The 16,719-nt window shown below is 38.5% G+C and overlaps 2 protein-coding genes across 3 annotated transcripts; both read right to left on the bottom strand.

The window, feature by feature from the left end:
- Positions 1–641: 641 nt before the first annotated feature.
- On the bottom strand, positions 642–3,190 carry LOC148871445 (uncharacterized). Its single transcript, XM_088968342.1, has 3 exons — positions 2,136–3,190; positions 1,538–2,061; positions 642–1,403 (listed from the first exon to the last, which is right to left on the bottom strand). The coding sequence occupies exons 1-2, from the start codon at positions 2,191–2,193 to the stop codon at positions 1,571–1,573; spliced, it is 549 nt and encodes a 182-aa protein (XP_088824468.1). The 5' UTR covers positions 2,194–3,190; the 3' UTR covers positions 642–1,403; positions 1,538–1,570.
- Positions 3,191–3,320: 130 nt separating this feature from the next.
- LOC148871446 (immune-associated nucleotide-binding protein 9-like) lies at positions 3,321–7,495 on the bottom strand. Of its 2 annotated transcripts, none has more exons than XM_088968340.1 (6): positions 7,378–7,495; positions 6,189–6,401; positions 5,691–6,013; positions 4,956–5,120; positions 4,600–4,731; positions 3,321–3,945 (listed from the first exon to the last, which is right to left on the bottom strand). In XM_088968340.1, exons 1-6 carry the CDS (start codon positions 7,421–7,423, stop codon positions 3,664–3,666), a joined length of 1,161 nt encoding a protein of 386 aa, XP_088824466.1. In that variant the 5' UTR covers positions 7,424–7,495; the 3' UTR covers positions 3,321–3,663. The 2 variants fall into 2 exon arrangements, with proteins under 2 accessions (XP_088824466.1, XP_088824467.1); XM_088968341.1 differs by lacking the exon at positions 7,378–7,495 and adding an exon at positions 7,155–7,371.
- Positions 7,496–16,719: the final 9,224 nt, after the last annotated feature.

Genomic DNA, 16,719 nt, shown 5'->3' on the forward strand with positions numbered 1-16,719 from the left:
GACCTCGCATACATCAGGACCGCAGCTTACCAGCAAAGAGTAGCTCGGTACTATAACGCCAGGGTCAAGAAGCGGAACCTCTACGTCGGTGACCTAGTCCATCGTAAAGTTATTGTACCTGAGCCCGGTGTTGGCAAACTCGGGCCTAATTGGGAAGGACCTTACCGAGTGAAACAAGTGCTCAGGGAGAGAACATCCGAGCTCGAAACCCTTAAAGGGAAACGAGTACCACGGGCATGGAATATTGTCAATCTGAGGCAGTATTACCTGTAGCCGCTGAGCAGACCACGGGTCACTCAGAGCCCAAGGACCAAAACACCGAGCTGGCAGGAACCTCGGCAACACATGTAGACCAGCCGCCCCTTTGGCATGGGTGGATAGACTATAAGTCACCACCACCTGGCTTAAGAGCCAAGAAGCCAAGCTAGTAAGAGACCTCGGCGCCGTGCATGACTTAACCGCCTCACTTTGGCTGAACATGCACCGAGCGATACATAGCCCACCCCAACATATGCCAAGAGCGAATATCAGTCGAGTAGACAGGTCGGGCACATGCCTTACTGTGTCCACCCTGACGTATGAAGTCTACTAGTAAAAATAATAAATAGTCCAGAAAACAGTAGAAGATTGAGGAAGAAAATTCTTTCTTTTTTTCTACAAGATTCTTTACAAGGATTGAGGAAGAAAATTCTTTCATTAATTCTACAAGATTCTTTACAAGGACTGAGGAAGAAAACAAAAACCGAGTTCGCAGGCTCGGGGTATAGGGGCTGAACTACTTCGGAGGCTCATCGCCTTTGTTCGGGACCTCCTCAGGGGCATTAACCGGATCGGTGGCCTCTGCATCATCATCGGCGCCTTCATCCTCAGAGTCCAGATCATCCGCGAAGTGACGCACCATGTCATTAGTGATCCGCGAAGTGGTGATGGCACTCGTATCAAGACCGGGGTAGGTGTGCCTGATTAACCATCGACTGAGCTTGAAATCCTTATGGTAGGCCTCGGTCATCACGTCGTCAAACTTTGAAGACTTGACGTAGTCAATGACAGCCTGCACCTTGGTCTCCTGGAGGGCCTCTTCGAAGATCTTAGTCTTCTCTTTGATGTCGTCCCTGAGGTACTCCACCTCGTGCTCCAACTTGCCCTTTGCTTCCTTGAGGCCCTGCACCTCGAGCTTCAGAGCATCCCAATCTGCCTTGAGGCTGTCCACCTCAAGCCTCAAGGCCTCTTGTCCAACCTTGAACCCGTTCACCTTGGCCCTCAATCTATCCTCATCCCGGGCTAGTTCACTCTTCTCCGCCAGCAATACCTCGATGAAGCTCTTCTGAGCTGAAGCATCACTCTACAAGCGATGGATCTGACTGCCCTCAACTCGGTATGAGCTGTGTGGGATGACTCCTCAGCTGCCAAAGCCCATTTCAGGTGTCAATCAAATTGAAGGGTCAGGGCATGCACGGCTGAGTTCACTTACAAAAAGGAGAACAGTTAAAAAAAAAAGAAGAGAAAGAAGAAAGTGAATCTTTCTTAAGGAACTCACCACCATGGCATGAGTAGCAGCTCGGGCACCGAGCTAACCAGGAGTGAGATCAGCCCAGTCTGTGACCTCCTCCCAGTACACAGCCTCCTTACTCTTTTGGAGGCTGCACCAGGGGTTCAGAATGCTTGGAACCTCCTCCTGGCTCCTCGAGCTGGATACCGCCATCTCTTCTGCATGGGTGGTCTCCTCAGAGGTTCTAGCGGCAACATTAGCAGGAGGAGCTTCGGCTGTAGCCTCTGTAGGGCGAGCCTCGGTGGCAGCTTCAGTGACACCCCCGGCAGCAGCCTCGGCAGGCTTAGTAGTGGGCTCTGCCGCCACCCCAGGCTCTTGAGGCGCCATGTCTCCCTCCAAGTTAATCACCGGGGGAGCATCGAGGAGCTCGAGCTCCGAAGCCGGGACGTGTGAAGGCTGGGCCTTGGTAGGAGTCTGCGGAGACTCGACGCACGCCTTCTTGGCTACGCGTTTCTTCCTCTTCATTTGATGGAAGAGCCTCTGACTTTCTACCTTCTCTGCCTCCATGGGACCTGCAGCAAAGCTCGGCGTTAGTAACTCTGAAGTGAGCATGTAAACGAAAGAGCCTAAGTAAAGACAAACCTACCTGGGCTTAAGCCGGCCTGGATGAGCTTCTCCTCGGCTGTGAAATCCTTGTAGTTCATCCCGAGCTAAGCCCATGACTGTAGTGACTTCTTGGTCTTCCTATCAAGGATAACACCGGGGTCTTGAACGGCCACCCTCCAGTCAGTAGGGAATGGCCACCTCGTGCTACTCCGAACTACGAAGTAGTCCCGCTTCCAGGCCGGGACTTTACTCAGGAGCTTGTGCATTAATTTAAAACCCAGGCGGGGAGACTGGTAGTAGGTCCACCTATGCCCGGGGAGAACGCCCGAAGCGCTCTTCTTTATTGCCAGGATGGAACAAAGAATATCTAAGTCTATAGGGAAGGTGCGGTCGAAACAGAGGGAAATGGTCCCGACCACGTTATGTATAGAATTCGGGTGGAGTTGGTCCAAGGTAATGTTGAAGTGCACCAGCACCTCAATGATCAGGGGGTAAAGAGGGAGACGGAGTCCGGTGATTAGTTGCTCCTTGAAGACCACGATCTCATCAGGACCGTGCTCCCATGGGAAGCCGCCAGTAGGAAGGCTGTAAGAGTACTCCCTAGGAAGGTGAAACCTCCGGATGAGATCTGGAAGTCTCTACAGAGTCAGAGTGGAAGGGCCGAACTGATCTGGCACCCGACCTCGGTGGGAGGTGGATGCCAGGTGGCCCGAAGCCACCCGTACCTCAGACGGCTGGGCGGCAGAAGAGGCACCCTGAGCCAAGGTACCCACCTTGGGCTCGTCTATGAGGCTGTCTACACTAGACGACGTGAAAGCACGGAAAGAAAAGAAAGTTTAGAAAAGGAAAGGAAGCTCGGGGACTCACCGTAAAAGACGCAACCGAATTGAGAAAATGACTGAACTGGAAGACCCGAGTTGGGAACCTCAGACGCGAGCTCAATACTAACACTGAAGACTTTGTGGTGAAGAAAATGACCAGGGTCCCCCACTATTTATAGCCGCTGTATCCGGGCGTTGACGGTTGAGATTGAGACGATCCAACGGCTCTCAAAGAAACCGGCTACGGGCTTCTCGAAGTAAAATCAGTTTAGCGCGTTTTTTAGAGTCCACGAAGTCCAAATCAGATGAAAGTAGAGAAAGCGCAGCCGGCACGGAAAGAAGCATCAAATGGGGTATTATATATGAAATTCTACCAATTACAAAATTTCAGTTGGAATAGAGGATGGTAAGAATGCGCGTATAAAACAAAGATGCAATGACAGACTAAATAGAATTCAATGGCCCCATGATACTGTTGGTGCATTATAATGTACATGTCCAGATCTTGTGTCATTAGAAAGAGGACCAATTGTAAACTTCTATGACAGACTAAATAATATCTACAAACTCCCATCCCCCAAACCTATAAATACCCCCAACCCAGGTACAGGTCGATCCCAGAAAACCACACAAATTATTTAAACTTGAGAAAGATACCTAATATTTAACTTAATTGCTCGGGTCAAAAACCGATACATATTATACCATACGGTACCGTATGGTACATCACATTACTTTGATCCTTTATCAGAAGACACCAAATCGTTTGCCTACGAGTAGAGGTCCTATTATTGGCACCAAACTTAATAATGTATCCCCTAGCGTATATTGCTGCTGTTTATGTAATTTCCTTAGAAGATCCTCGTTCTGCCGCATTTGCTCACTTAAATTCTGGACAACTGTTGCCATTACCACTGCTGATTTTTCTCGATCCATTCGTGCTTCTTGTAATGCATTGGATAGTGCAATTCTTTCTCGTTCCAGTTGTTCTTGAAGATTAGAAATTGTAGCCGTGAACCTCGACTCAACCTGCATGCAATATAAAAACATTTTGTGTGATCAACAGGTGAACAATCAAATATACTATTGTATGAATAGACTAACTGCCCAATCCAAATTTGTTTGATTGAGTGACTAAATTGCATATCTTAAAATAATCATACAAAAATATAAAAATTAAAGACTACGTACACAGAGCCAGAATCCATGTAGAGAATGGGTGGGGCTCTTTCTTCCAAAACAAAAGAAACAACATTTTCTGTTTGGGAAGCTAAAAGGAACTGAGTGAGCATTTAGCGTTTTGTTTGGTTCATAATGAAAAGAATTAAAACCAAAAGAAAGAGAAACGTTAACACATAAAGACACCTACAATATGGTAGAGTACATTTCAATTTTATTCAACTTCACAACAAAGCAAACCCCAGTCCTTCTAATAAAATAGATGGCATCAAAGTAGTAACTTCAATCGAAGGAAACAGATCGTTGGAATTTCCAAACAACTAGTGTTCATTTTCACTAGTACGAATTAATCTATAGGAGTGCAAATAATTTGTTGTAAATTCTAGTTTAGTTTTGCTCTTGGGTTTTCTAATTACTTTGATTTAGGTCTTACTCAACTTCATCTATCCTGCAAACAAATCTATAGGAGTGCAAATCAATGAAGACTAAATGATCAGAGTTTACCATCTGCGTTACTTGTTTGAGTTGTTCATCATATGCCTTCTGCATCCTCTCCTGCATCATTAGTATTTCGTTTCGATTTAACCCCTTCGACTTAGCTTCTTCCAGTTGGATACGTTGCCACTGAATTTCTCTCTGTCAAACAAACATTGTTTGCATTATACAGAGTTGGCTAGACTGTCAAATTGCACCACATTAGTGTTTTGAGATTAATGCATGGTCAATTTTCTATTCGATTTGAGACTGTTTTGAGTTACCAAACAGGAATATTCAAATTCAAACAGTGGTAGTCTTTGTGTTTCAAGTATATTATTGAAAAGCCAATAATATACCAAACACAACCCTAATATAATACTTACCTGCAATTTAATAAACAGGTCATTTGTATATGGTTGCCCACCATTATCATTAACGACCTTGTCCACAAGGGAGATCAATTTTCTAACTTGCAAATCCCGTTTATTTTGATCCCTAGTTTTGTTATCAAAGAGTACTGCTCGATGCTTACATTGTTGAAGAATTTCCTGCATCACAAAAACAACAGACAATGAACAATTCTCTGTATGTTTTAATGTTCTTCTTCACCATTGTCATGGTTCACATGTGTAAGAGCATTTCTTTGAAGTTGATGATGAGTGGGAAAGAGATCTTGTACAGTTATAAACCAAATATATCTTAATGAAGACCAGAAAAAAGATGTTGATTCTAGGGGGGTATTCTTTTTTTTGGATTTTGAAAGGGGCGGAAGTTGGTTAATGGGATTTTGATTCCTATTAATCAAGAAATCCATGTTCATTTTTCAGATTTATGTGGAGATAAGTGAAAGTTTATTTTTCTTGGGTATCACTTACTCGGGGGGTAAAGTTGGGTAAATTAACTTTCCCACCAAGAGGAAAGTTGTCAATACTTGGATGGGACAAAAATGCCCCTTTTAATAATTAAATTTTTAGGGTTAAGATGGTCATTGTCTTATTTACATGGAAAATAAAAGAACATAGGTAAATGCACTTACCCGGGCAAGTCTTTCCTGAAAAAGGCATACCCATGTAAGTGACTTATCGAAAAGCAAACGGGGCATAGATGTCAAGTATTACCTGTAAAGGCTTAGGACTTTTGGCCAAATATTTTTGTAATGCCATATCAGCATCATTACAACCACCATAATCATCATCATCATCATCATCATTATCATCATCACCCAAAAGATCACCACCAGTAAAAACAATAATCATGTGGTCTGTAATTGTTTGCCCAAAAATTCCTTTTATTACTTGAACTACAGCTTCTTCCTCTTTTGAATAACGAGTGGAAGTAGAATAGACCATAAGCATTGCATGGATCCCATTCTTTGCTAGATCAATACACTTAACAATCTCCTTTTGACAGCTACCAAAATCAAATGCAAAATCAAATAGTCCTGCAACCACTTGTTAGTGTTAGGGTTTGTGTTCAACAGAAGCCTAAATAATTGAAAGAGAGCATAGGCCAAGGATATGAAGTAAATGTATAACAAACCAAACCACTAACTATTACAATCCTATTAGCTAGCAACTAAACCAAAGTAGAAAAGACATCAACCAAAATAGCCCCACCAGGAGTGTCAATAACATTCACTGTTCGGCCATCTTGTAGTTTAGAAGATTGCATCTGAGTAGTCCTTGTAACTGAATCACTACTGTGTTTTGATTTGAAGGCATTCTTTTGATTAAGAATGCTATTGCCAGTTGCGCTTTTGCCATTACCAGTACGTCCAAGTAAAACCAGTGTAATACTGTTGGGTGAGGCCATTGTGGAAGGTACAAATTCTGCACAAACAGAGAGAAATTAGAATGGGAAAAGTACTCTGCAGCTCACTGCAGAATTCTGAATTACAGCCCCGACCCCCATAATCTATTAGTAGCCCTGCCCGTGAATTTGGCATCAATTCACAGTCAGAATTCATCCCCCTGTACGGTGGGGCTAAAGAATTCTGAGCTAGGCTGATCAGTCATTCTCCCAAGTACTCTGCAGCTCATTGCAAAATTCTGAATTACAGCCACCCATAGTAGCCCCCCCCCCCCCCATAAACCGCTGATCAGTCATTCTCCCAATTAAAAATGAATTATATGCAGCAATTAAGGTGCCATTTGACAGGGTTTTTTTGACAGCCAAAAGATGTAGTGGGCTTTTACATAAAGATCTTACCAACCCACAGACCATTTGGTTGGAGGTGCATCTTTCCGTGTAAAGACGAGACGAAAAAAATTGAAAAGCTCTATTTAAAATTTCCCAAAAATAACCCAAAATGAACTTCCCACATCTTTTCGGGGCGGAATCTTTCAATGGCTAAATCTTCCTCCAACCAATTAACGAAAAAAAATGAAAGTACAGGCTGCCGGGATTCTAAACAGCCGATAGCCCACACGAAAAAAAACATCAAATGGAGTATTATATATTAAATTCTACCAATTTCAAAATTTCAGTTGGAATAGAGGATGATAAGCATGCACGTATAAAACAAAGATGCAATGACAGACTAAATAGAATTCAATGGCCCCACGATACTGATGGTGCATTACCATGTACATTACCAGATCCTGTTTCATTAGAATTCAATGGCCCCATGATACAAAAGAAGCAATGACAAGTCTGAGCATAATTAGACCTCTAAATAGAATTCAATGGCCAAAAAGATAAACTTCAGCATCATAAAGGGAAATTCATGTCTTGCTTTAAAGCAAAAGAGAAACAAAACCTGCTGATTATAATGCGATTATTTTGGGCAAGGATAGAAAATCTTACCCAAGTTTCTTGATTCAAAGTTTGGATGAAAAAAATGCTTAGACATGGTCCAAATTTATAAGTGAAGTGGTAGTGGAAGCTCACTGATCAAGGGTTATTGGAGTGTCATAGTTGATACCTTTGCATTATTTGGATGCCAATTAACTGGCCTTAGACTTTAGAATTTATGTTTCTAGCCAAGAATCAACTTCTTTTTCCGATGTTAAGAAGGCATATATACGATTAACGAGGCTCCACTACCGAGGAATCTTTCAGGTCGAAAATTGTTCTATTTTTTCCATGATTAAATAAGAAACAAATTTATTTTTAAGGTCTGAAATTTTCATATGTATCGAGCCATTTTAATAGATTGGATTGGATTTGGTTTGTATTAGATTTAGACCATTTATAAGTGGACTCATATTGGACTGGATCGGGTTGGACCAAATCTTTTCAATTGACACCACTACATGAATCTTAGCGTACTTTGGAATAACCCCTCCACTTGCTACTAATGATATCTCTGTTTCTGAATCGCTATAACGTGGACAATGAATCGAATTCAATGATGAGATTAGGGTACCCTTTACACTGAACTTGCCATAATCCTTCATGAATGGCCCATAATTCTGCCATGTCATTGGTTGCATTTCCAATAAAAATTGAGTGGCCATCTTACCAACCACCCAAACCAATGTGGAACTGAGACCATTCTGGCAACTGGTTTTTGAGTTGATGGTTCAATTATCTACTTCGAATGAATAGCTCATTTTGACGAAAAATTTTAAAAATAATTCAAATAAAAAAGGTCAAAAACCATTAAACTGATTGAATGGATCAACGATTCACCCGTTCAGATCAATGAATCGTTGATTCATTCAACGGTTTTTTATCAGAGACCAAATTTAGGATAAAACAGAATTAGTTATCTGGATGATTCTCGGGTCAAACAGTCTGACCATCTGGATCAACGGCGGTTCGAAAATTCAACTCTAAAACAGTGGAAATGGGTATGAGAAAAATCCAAAATTCAACAATGTTTACAAGTAAACACTACTAAGCACTGCAATAGGGCTTGAAGACAGAACAAATCTGAATATTTATGTAATTGGAAACTACTATTTGGAATACTTGGAATCTGTAAATAGGCTTGAATAGGGGGACCTTAATGTAGAAAAATGTGTAAATAGTATACTAAATAGGCGTTTAATTCTATCTTCTCCCTTTTCGGTTAACCTTCTTTTGTATTTTCCAAATGAATCGAATATTGTTCTTTTTATCCTTCCAAAATAAAAATGGAATCTTATTCTTTTATTTTCTAGGCAAGTAGAATCCTGTTCTTTTTATACACTAGTTCTAATAGATAACGAATACTTCGTTTCCCACAGCTTTTGAGTCAATTTCATGAAGAGTCTTTTGGGTTGGGTTAGGATTGGAAAATACAACCAATATAAACTCAGGTTAGAGACATGATACTCGAAAGGCTTTGACCAATCTGTGTGTGTGTGAATATGTTATTTGAGAAGGGGAGGTATGATGAAGGGTTGATTCTAAAATAAAGGGTGCAACTTAGGCAAACGTGATAGCATTTAAGGTCAATCCAGACCCAACCCTAGTAATTGGGCCTTAGGCCCAAGCCCAAGCTTCCCAATCTAGGCCCATCCATACAGAAATTTGAAACATTCATACTAAAATTCGCATATGCCTGCGCTCCACCAACATCCCACGACATATCCTAACTGTGTATTGAAAACATTTCCCACCGACAATTTTGGGAGATTTTCTTAATACACGATGAGATGTGCATGTGGTGCATTTGTGGGGCGCCCTCTGTGTGATTTTTATTTGTAGCGAGTCACAAACGGCTAGGATTTTCCCCACCTTCTAGGAACTTCTCCACAACATGCGTGTTTGATAATACATTATATTTACATAGATGTTTTGGGTATTCCATGTGGTCAAATTTGGGTTAATGAGAGAATTTATTTATTTGCATTTTTTTTTAACTTTGAAACTATTAGGAGAAGCCATTACTATTGTAAATACCAATTGAATCGTAGCTCACTCACTCTCTCTCAACAGATGCCGGAGCTGATCGATTTTAATAGCAATGGAATCCAAAGGCAATGAGGTTGAATCCTATCTCTCTCGTAAGAGGGGCTCTGATAGAAATTGCAGAGTTGAAGTCGGAATTAGAGTCAGGGCCTGTTCGTTTACTCTGAAATTTGATATTTGAAAGTGTAATAATTACATTAAGAGGTATATTGGTATTGGTGAAGTTTTCTTTCCTCTAAACTTTGAATGTAGAGGATGTTGTTCTAAATTCTGAACTCTGAATTCTGAAAACTATTAAATATCTATTTTGACCCCATATATGAGTTTTTGTTTATCTTTTTGAGGGCATCATTGGAAAACAAAAATTTGTATCATTGCACTTTAAGAGATAAGAGATAAGAGGAAACGAACAACCAATTTTCTTTTAAAATAAAAAGATTCCTCTTAAGAGATAAGAGTTTAAAGGAAATGAACAGGCCCTCAAAGACAAAAATGAAGACAGTGTGGAGATGGAGACGTAGATGAAGATGGAATCGAAATCGGAATCAGAGAAAGAGTCGGAATTGGAGTCAGAGCCGAAGATATAGACGAAGACGGAATCAGAATTAGAACCAAAAACAGAATCGGAGTCAGAGTCGGAGACGTAAACGAAGAAAGAACTGGAATATGAATCAAAATCAGAGACGGAGTCATAATCGGAGTAGCTAAAGACATAAACAAAGACAAAATCGAAGTCGAAATTGGAATTGGAATCAAAGACAAAGTCAGAGACGGAGACTGATGGAGAATGGAATGGAAGCATAAAAGGGTATTTTAGAAATTTTATAATATATTTGTCAAGTGATGTCACATGTGAACGAGTGTGACGGAAAGTTAAAGTAAGAGAGGTTTTAGACAATTATCAAAAAGTTTGAGGGTACTTTAAGTCAATACTAAAATATTAAGGGTATAGTTAATTAATTTCCGAAACCTTAGGGATAGTTTAAAAAATTTGCTGCTTATTTTTTCTCTTCCAATGTTTCTTCTTGAGTAAAAGGTGTTGTTGGCCTGAATGAGCTGAGGGAAACAGGGTAAATCCGCTTTTGAGCCGAGGGTTGACCGATGAGTCCAAGGTTCGCTATGGTCGAGGGCTAGTATGTCAAACTTGTGGAGACAGAGAGATCGTCAGAGGCCCCGGGTGTTAGCTCGAGGCGGAGACTCCAACGATCAAGTTAGTATGGGTGAGACGAGAGGTGGACAAGGCCAGAGGTTGGGATGGTCAGACGAGGCCATAAGGAAGGCAAGGAAATTCTTAGTAATAAAGAGTCTAGATGCTTACCTTGGGGGTTCACCCCCTATTTATACTTGATACCGCCTAGAGGTAGGTGGACACACCCAGCCAGAATGTGGTCCGGCCGTGAGGGCACAACCATTCGAGGCCACTACGCTATTGGCCCCGCATTACGCGCCAACCTCTACTTTACGCATGCTCCTATTGGATCCACTCTGTGTGCCACCTTCCAACACGCACGTGTGGTGCCATTGGCCTAAGCTATAAGTGCCTATATCATGTGCCCCCCACTCTCGAGGTCATGGTGGAGGTCTTAGTTGAGAACCTCGGGTTTAGCCAAAGAGAGTGTGTTATCTTCACTGGGAGGCACTAATGGGCCCTTTTTCTAAGGGCCTTGGCTTCGGTTTTGGCTTATCGAGGAGGCACTTACCCATGTTCTTTTGATTTTTAGGATTCTCAGGTAAATAACAAAATGAAATTTTTACTCATAAAAAACTAATATAAAAATGGGCAAAGTTGACCCATTATGCATTATAAAATTTCCCTCCACGTGGAAAAATTACTTAACCACTTGAAAGATGAGTAAATTTTACCTAGGAAAGTGGAATTTATTTTACCATGGGGCATAAATACAAAAAGAATATTATAAAGTTGGTTAATTAAAAAAAGATATCCATTAACCAATTTTTCCAAACTTATTTATTGGTAAGGGAACGGGTCTTAGTAGTACCCATGTATACCTCTTAGATAACCACTCAAGACAGCCGAAGAAATTATAGAGTACTCTAATGGAATCATTATGGTAAGGTCAGGACTGCCTTCCATTCTTGGTACGACCATAGTTATAACCTAATTGCTAAAGCAAGAGCAATTCACAATGCAGTGATCCATATACTCATCATTGAAAGCGACTCTTTAAGGGGTAAAATTCTAAAACCTCCCTTGAAGTTTTTAACCATTGTTGAAAACCTTCCCTAAGGTTGGGTAATTGCAATCAACTCCTCCGAGCATTGTAACACAGTTGCAAGTAGAACCCTTCTCTTATAATCCTCAAACAAGAGGAATGAAAATGTCTAAAATAACCATATAGTTAATTTGACTAAAATGTTTATTTTCTAAAATTTCCCTTCATATCAATCACCACCCCAAACCCTTCCAATGTCTTTTTCAAAATTGAATTATTTTATAATTTTCCCTTTATATGAATCCCTCAAAGTTGCAATTTAAACTTTCTTTGTTGTTGTTCATAGAGTTTGTATTATTTGTTATGCAAAAACCAGCCTCAATAGTAACCGCATGGGTATTTTGGACATTTGTGCGCCTCTTGTTAGGGGATTTTAAGAGAGGGGGTCTACTTGCAACTATATTAGAAAGTTCAAGGGAGGCGATTGCAATTACCAAAATTTAGGGGAGATTTCAACAATGGTTAGAAACTTTAGGGGAGGTTTCAGCAATTTATCCTTTTTTTTTTATAATTAGCAAAAAAAACAAAATTATTCTTCCATCCAAGTGGTGGGTAAGCCAATTCATCCATTCCGGTTAATTGGGTGAATCCATGCATGATATCATAATTAATAATAAAATATTTAAAATAGTAACAAATGTACAAAATAAAAAAAATGTATAAAAAATGGGCCATTTCTCTAATATTTTATTAATCATATTAAAGAAAAATAAGTGTCATAAACAAGAACTGTTTTTATTGATAATGGAAATGAAATACAATTTCAAAACAAACCAAAAAATGAAATTGATTTCCTATTTGGTCCGGGTCAACAATTCAACTCTTGGGTCAAACGTGTCAATATTTGATGTGATAATTAAATAATAAAAAATAAAAAATACATAAATTTTGCAAAAAAAAAAAACATCTGAGCACATCTCTTAGAATTGTATATTCATCTTATAAAATGAAAACAAGTTCCATAAATAAGAATTACTTTTATACACATGAAAATATAAAAAAGAAATGAAATTTGAATTTTGTCCCTTTTTAATTATGAGGCCAAAACATGTAATTTTAACTGTTATTTTTTACCTCATTCAAATCCCTCTCATTAACTCGAATATTTAAGGTGCTAACACCCATATGGTGGAATGGGATGTCGGCTCCCATTCTTAGGGGAATAGCCATTCCAAACTTCCCCTTGGGAATGGGATTCCCATACAAGAGTCTGTCAAGAAATAAATAGCTCATGACAAAAGGCCCTCTAAACCCTAATGTTAATAAAATAATAAATTAATAATAAGTTAATAGTAATAATATATTAATAATAAAATATTAATATAATATAATTAAAGTAATAATAATAAAAATAAATACATAATTAAATAATAAAATATTATGAAAGTAATAATAAGATAATAATAATAATAGTAATAATGATAATAATAATAATAATAATAATAATAATAATAATAAGAAGAAGAAGAAGAAGAAGAAGAAGAAAATATTAGTAAAATATTTATAAAATAATCATACTATAATAAAATATTAATAAACCAATAAGAACATAAGAATATTCAATAATTAATGATAAAAGTGGAAAATAATCATACGAGGAAGGAACCTCTTGTTAGACAGTTCTAACGGAGGGGATCTACATGCAACTGTGTTAGAAAGTTAATGGGAGTTGATTGCAATTACCAAACTTCAGGGGAAGTTTCAACAATTTACTTTTAACTAAAATTAATAAATCTATGTATCTTAATATATTAAATTAATAACTTACTAAATTAGTTAACTTAGAATACTTAAATTTTTAATTTAACTAATTTAATTAAATTATTTCACTCAATTGACATTGATGTAGGTGCTTTTGGCAGGCCATTAGCGCGTCAACACGTGGCCTAGGGTAGAGCCAATCAACGCGTCCATAGGGCGGAGGTCGGCGTCCAGCAAGGGACCAATGGTGCGACCACACACAGCGAGCTTGGATGGCCACCCTGCCTAGGGCCATACTGCATCCTGGTCATCCGCGTAATCCTCTATCAGACAACCTCAAGTATAAATAGGGCACTCCCCCTCCAGGTAAACTCTCTTCGACTAGATCTCCTAGACTTCCAACTCTCTAGCTCTCCAATTATTAACGACCTCATCCAAGATCCTCAGACCTCATCCACCTTATCCGTTGCGCCCACACTGACTTGATTGTCGGAGTCCCCACCCCGGGTTCGCACCCAAGGCCTCTGAGGTTCCTTCCTCGTAGGCATTCACCCTCAACCGATCTCGATCGACCTCAAGCAAACTTCACCAACCCTCGGCCACAACACACCTCAAGCTCCCCTAGCCCTCGGCCTTATCAGCCCTTGGATTTATCCACTAGCCAGCTCATCCAAGAAGCGAAGCAAATTTATTGTGTTGTCCTCGACCAATCTGAGCAGCAACAAACATAATTAATCTACCATAATTAACTTATGCAACTTAATTTAATTAAACTTAATAAGCTTAATTGAGTTAATTTAACATTCTTTCAAATTAACTTATTAAATGAATTTATATTAATAAAGTAATTTAAGTTACTAAAATTAGCTTAAGTCACTTAGATTAACTTAATTAACTTACGTAACTAATAAGCATAATTAACTTGCCTTAATTAGATAAAATTATTTAATGTTCATTAACTTAATCATGTTTAAACTCCAACTATTGAGATTTTAAATCTATTTCCATTTTATTTAAATTCCCTTTAATTAATGAAAATAAATTTCAATAAAAATAAAAGTAGAATTGATATATGATTTTTATTATTAAATTTAATTAATAATTATAAAATTAATTATTAAAATTAAATAAATAAAACAATTAGCAAAGTTCAATAAATAATAACAAAACCTGTCCAAACTAAAAGTAATGCTTGTGTTGGGCTGGATTGAACCGACCCGATTATATCTCTCATAACTCTTTTTGCTTTGCTTAACAAAGCTCGTGTAATGCATGGATCCCAAGAGTTCACATCTGTGCCCCACAATGCCCCACAACTCAGAGATGTTCCCAATACAAGGTGGGGATGTGCTGTGGGGCATTATGGGATGCCGCCTTGTGAGACGCAGATGTGAATTTGGATCCCAATTAGTAAAAGAAAAGAAAAAAGAGGAACATCATCATACCGTCTTGGGCTTCATATAGATCATTTCCCTACGATGTTATTTTGAGGTGGAAAGTAGTCGATCCTTATGAAAAATATATATATATATATCTTGTTGTATGGAAAATTTGACAAGAAAACGCGCGGGATTGCAGGTTGCAGATCAAGCAGGATTTTCAAAGGAGTCTGCTATTGCTTACATTCAAATTAAATATAATCATATGTGTGAAGAAAGAGCGTAATCAAGCAGCTGCTTGGCTTCAAAGGAGTCTCCAAGGTTATGCATGTGTGTAAGATTAAAGGATAAAAACAAATAACCTTATGTAAATTCCAATACTCTGATTCAAGTATCCCATTATATAGTATTAGTACAAGTATGTGCGTGTATAAGTATTGACATACATGACATATTTTGAATTTAACTTTTTATGACCTGCATGAAATTCAAGACAAGCATCGTATAGATATAGAATTATAGATATAAATACTGTTTTTAATCTATTATTGACCCGGTTGATTGAACTGTTTGAACTGTCACCCGATCAAGATTCAGGGTCTGATTCAAGTAAAACTCAGAGAAATGACAAAAACTGTTGACTTTGTCAAAAACCGTCCGACACAAATGGTCGGACTGTTGACCTGGTCGATCCAGTGACTGGGTCGCGAGTTGTATACTAACCATGGTTTTCAAAACTGGACCGGACTGGACGATTGGACCGGAAAATTGGGAACCCGGTTAGGTGACCGGTTTTGATTTTCCCCAAAACCAGAAATTTGCCCAAAATCATTGATTTTGGTTAGTAAACCGCTGACCCGAGCAGTTAACCGTTCGAACGATTTTGACTGTTTTTTTTTTTTGTCAGAACGGACCGACTATTCGGGTCGAACGATTGGTTCCGACCCAATAATTGGACCCCTGACCGGTTCGGTCTTCGGGTCATTTTTAAAAACCATGATACTATGTATACAGAACTTCTGAAGGCCATAACTTTGCACTCCAATTTCCAAATGTGGTAATTTTTTTTTTGGTTACTTTTCAAGATTTATGCCTTCCCTTGCTATTTTTATAAAAAAACTTTTTTGGTCTCAAATTTCAATTTTTAATATTTTAATAAATAAAAAAGTTAAAAACATAAATTAAATATCAAATAATACATATATAATATCTAAAACATAATTATACGGTCCTTCCACCCAGCTGATGGAACCGTTCAGCCTCCATTGGATATAAAAGGAAAGTTTTTGGAGAGATCAAAGTTCAAAAGCAGTTATCCAAGAATATATATATATTCACACTGTCGGTGCCCAATATTCGTTGTGTTTTAGGAGTGTATAAATGCTTAAACATAAAAGAATAGATTTCCGTTTCATTTGAGAAGGATAGAAATAACAATATTCTATTCATTTGGGAAAAGCAAAAAAGGAAAGGATAGAAAGAATAATGTGATTAACTTGAGCATCAAAATTAGGTAAAGCAACCAAATGTTTTCACATTATGGTTTGAAAAATTCAAAGCCCATTTACACATTTCTACATTAAGGCCTCAGTGTTCAAACCTGTTACAGTTTCCAAGTAGCTAGTACCTAATTTAAATCATATATAAATATTGATTGTTTTCCGTGTTGATGCCTTTTTGCCACAAGTACAGTCAATTGAAATAATTGTTGAATTCGGTTTATTTCTAAAAAAAAGAAAAATCTTGATCAGTTTTGGATTTTTCTCATACGCACATCAGTTTATTTCTAAACAATTGAAATAATTGTTTATTAAACAATTCATAGCCATTACAAGTCATTAACAAAAATTAGGTCAAAAAGAAAATAAATTTTTTTAAGGATTTTCTTTTTTATAAGTGATAAGACATCAGAGTGAGCAAATTGGTAGGTTTTACCTGAAACTGAATAGAATCAAACGGAACCAATCTCAAATTAGTCTTAAACCATCTTAACC

The sequence above is a fragment of the Nelumbo lutea genome, chromosome 2, assembly GCF_056320005.1.
Source record: "Nelumbo lutea isolate HS-2025 chromosome 2, American lotus-T2T, whole genome shotgun sequence".
NCBI classification, from domain to species: Eukaryota; Viridiplantae; Streptophyta; class Magnoliopsida; order Proteales; family Nelumbonaceae; genus Nelumbo; species Nelumbo lutea.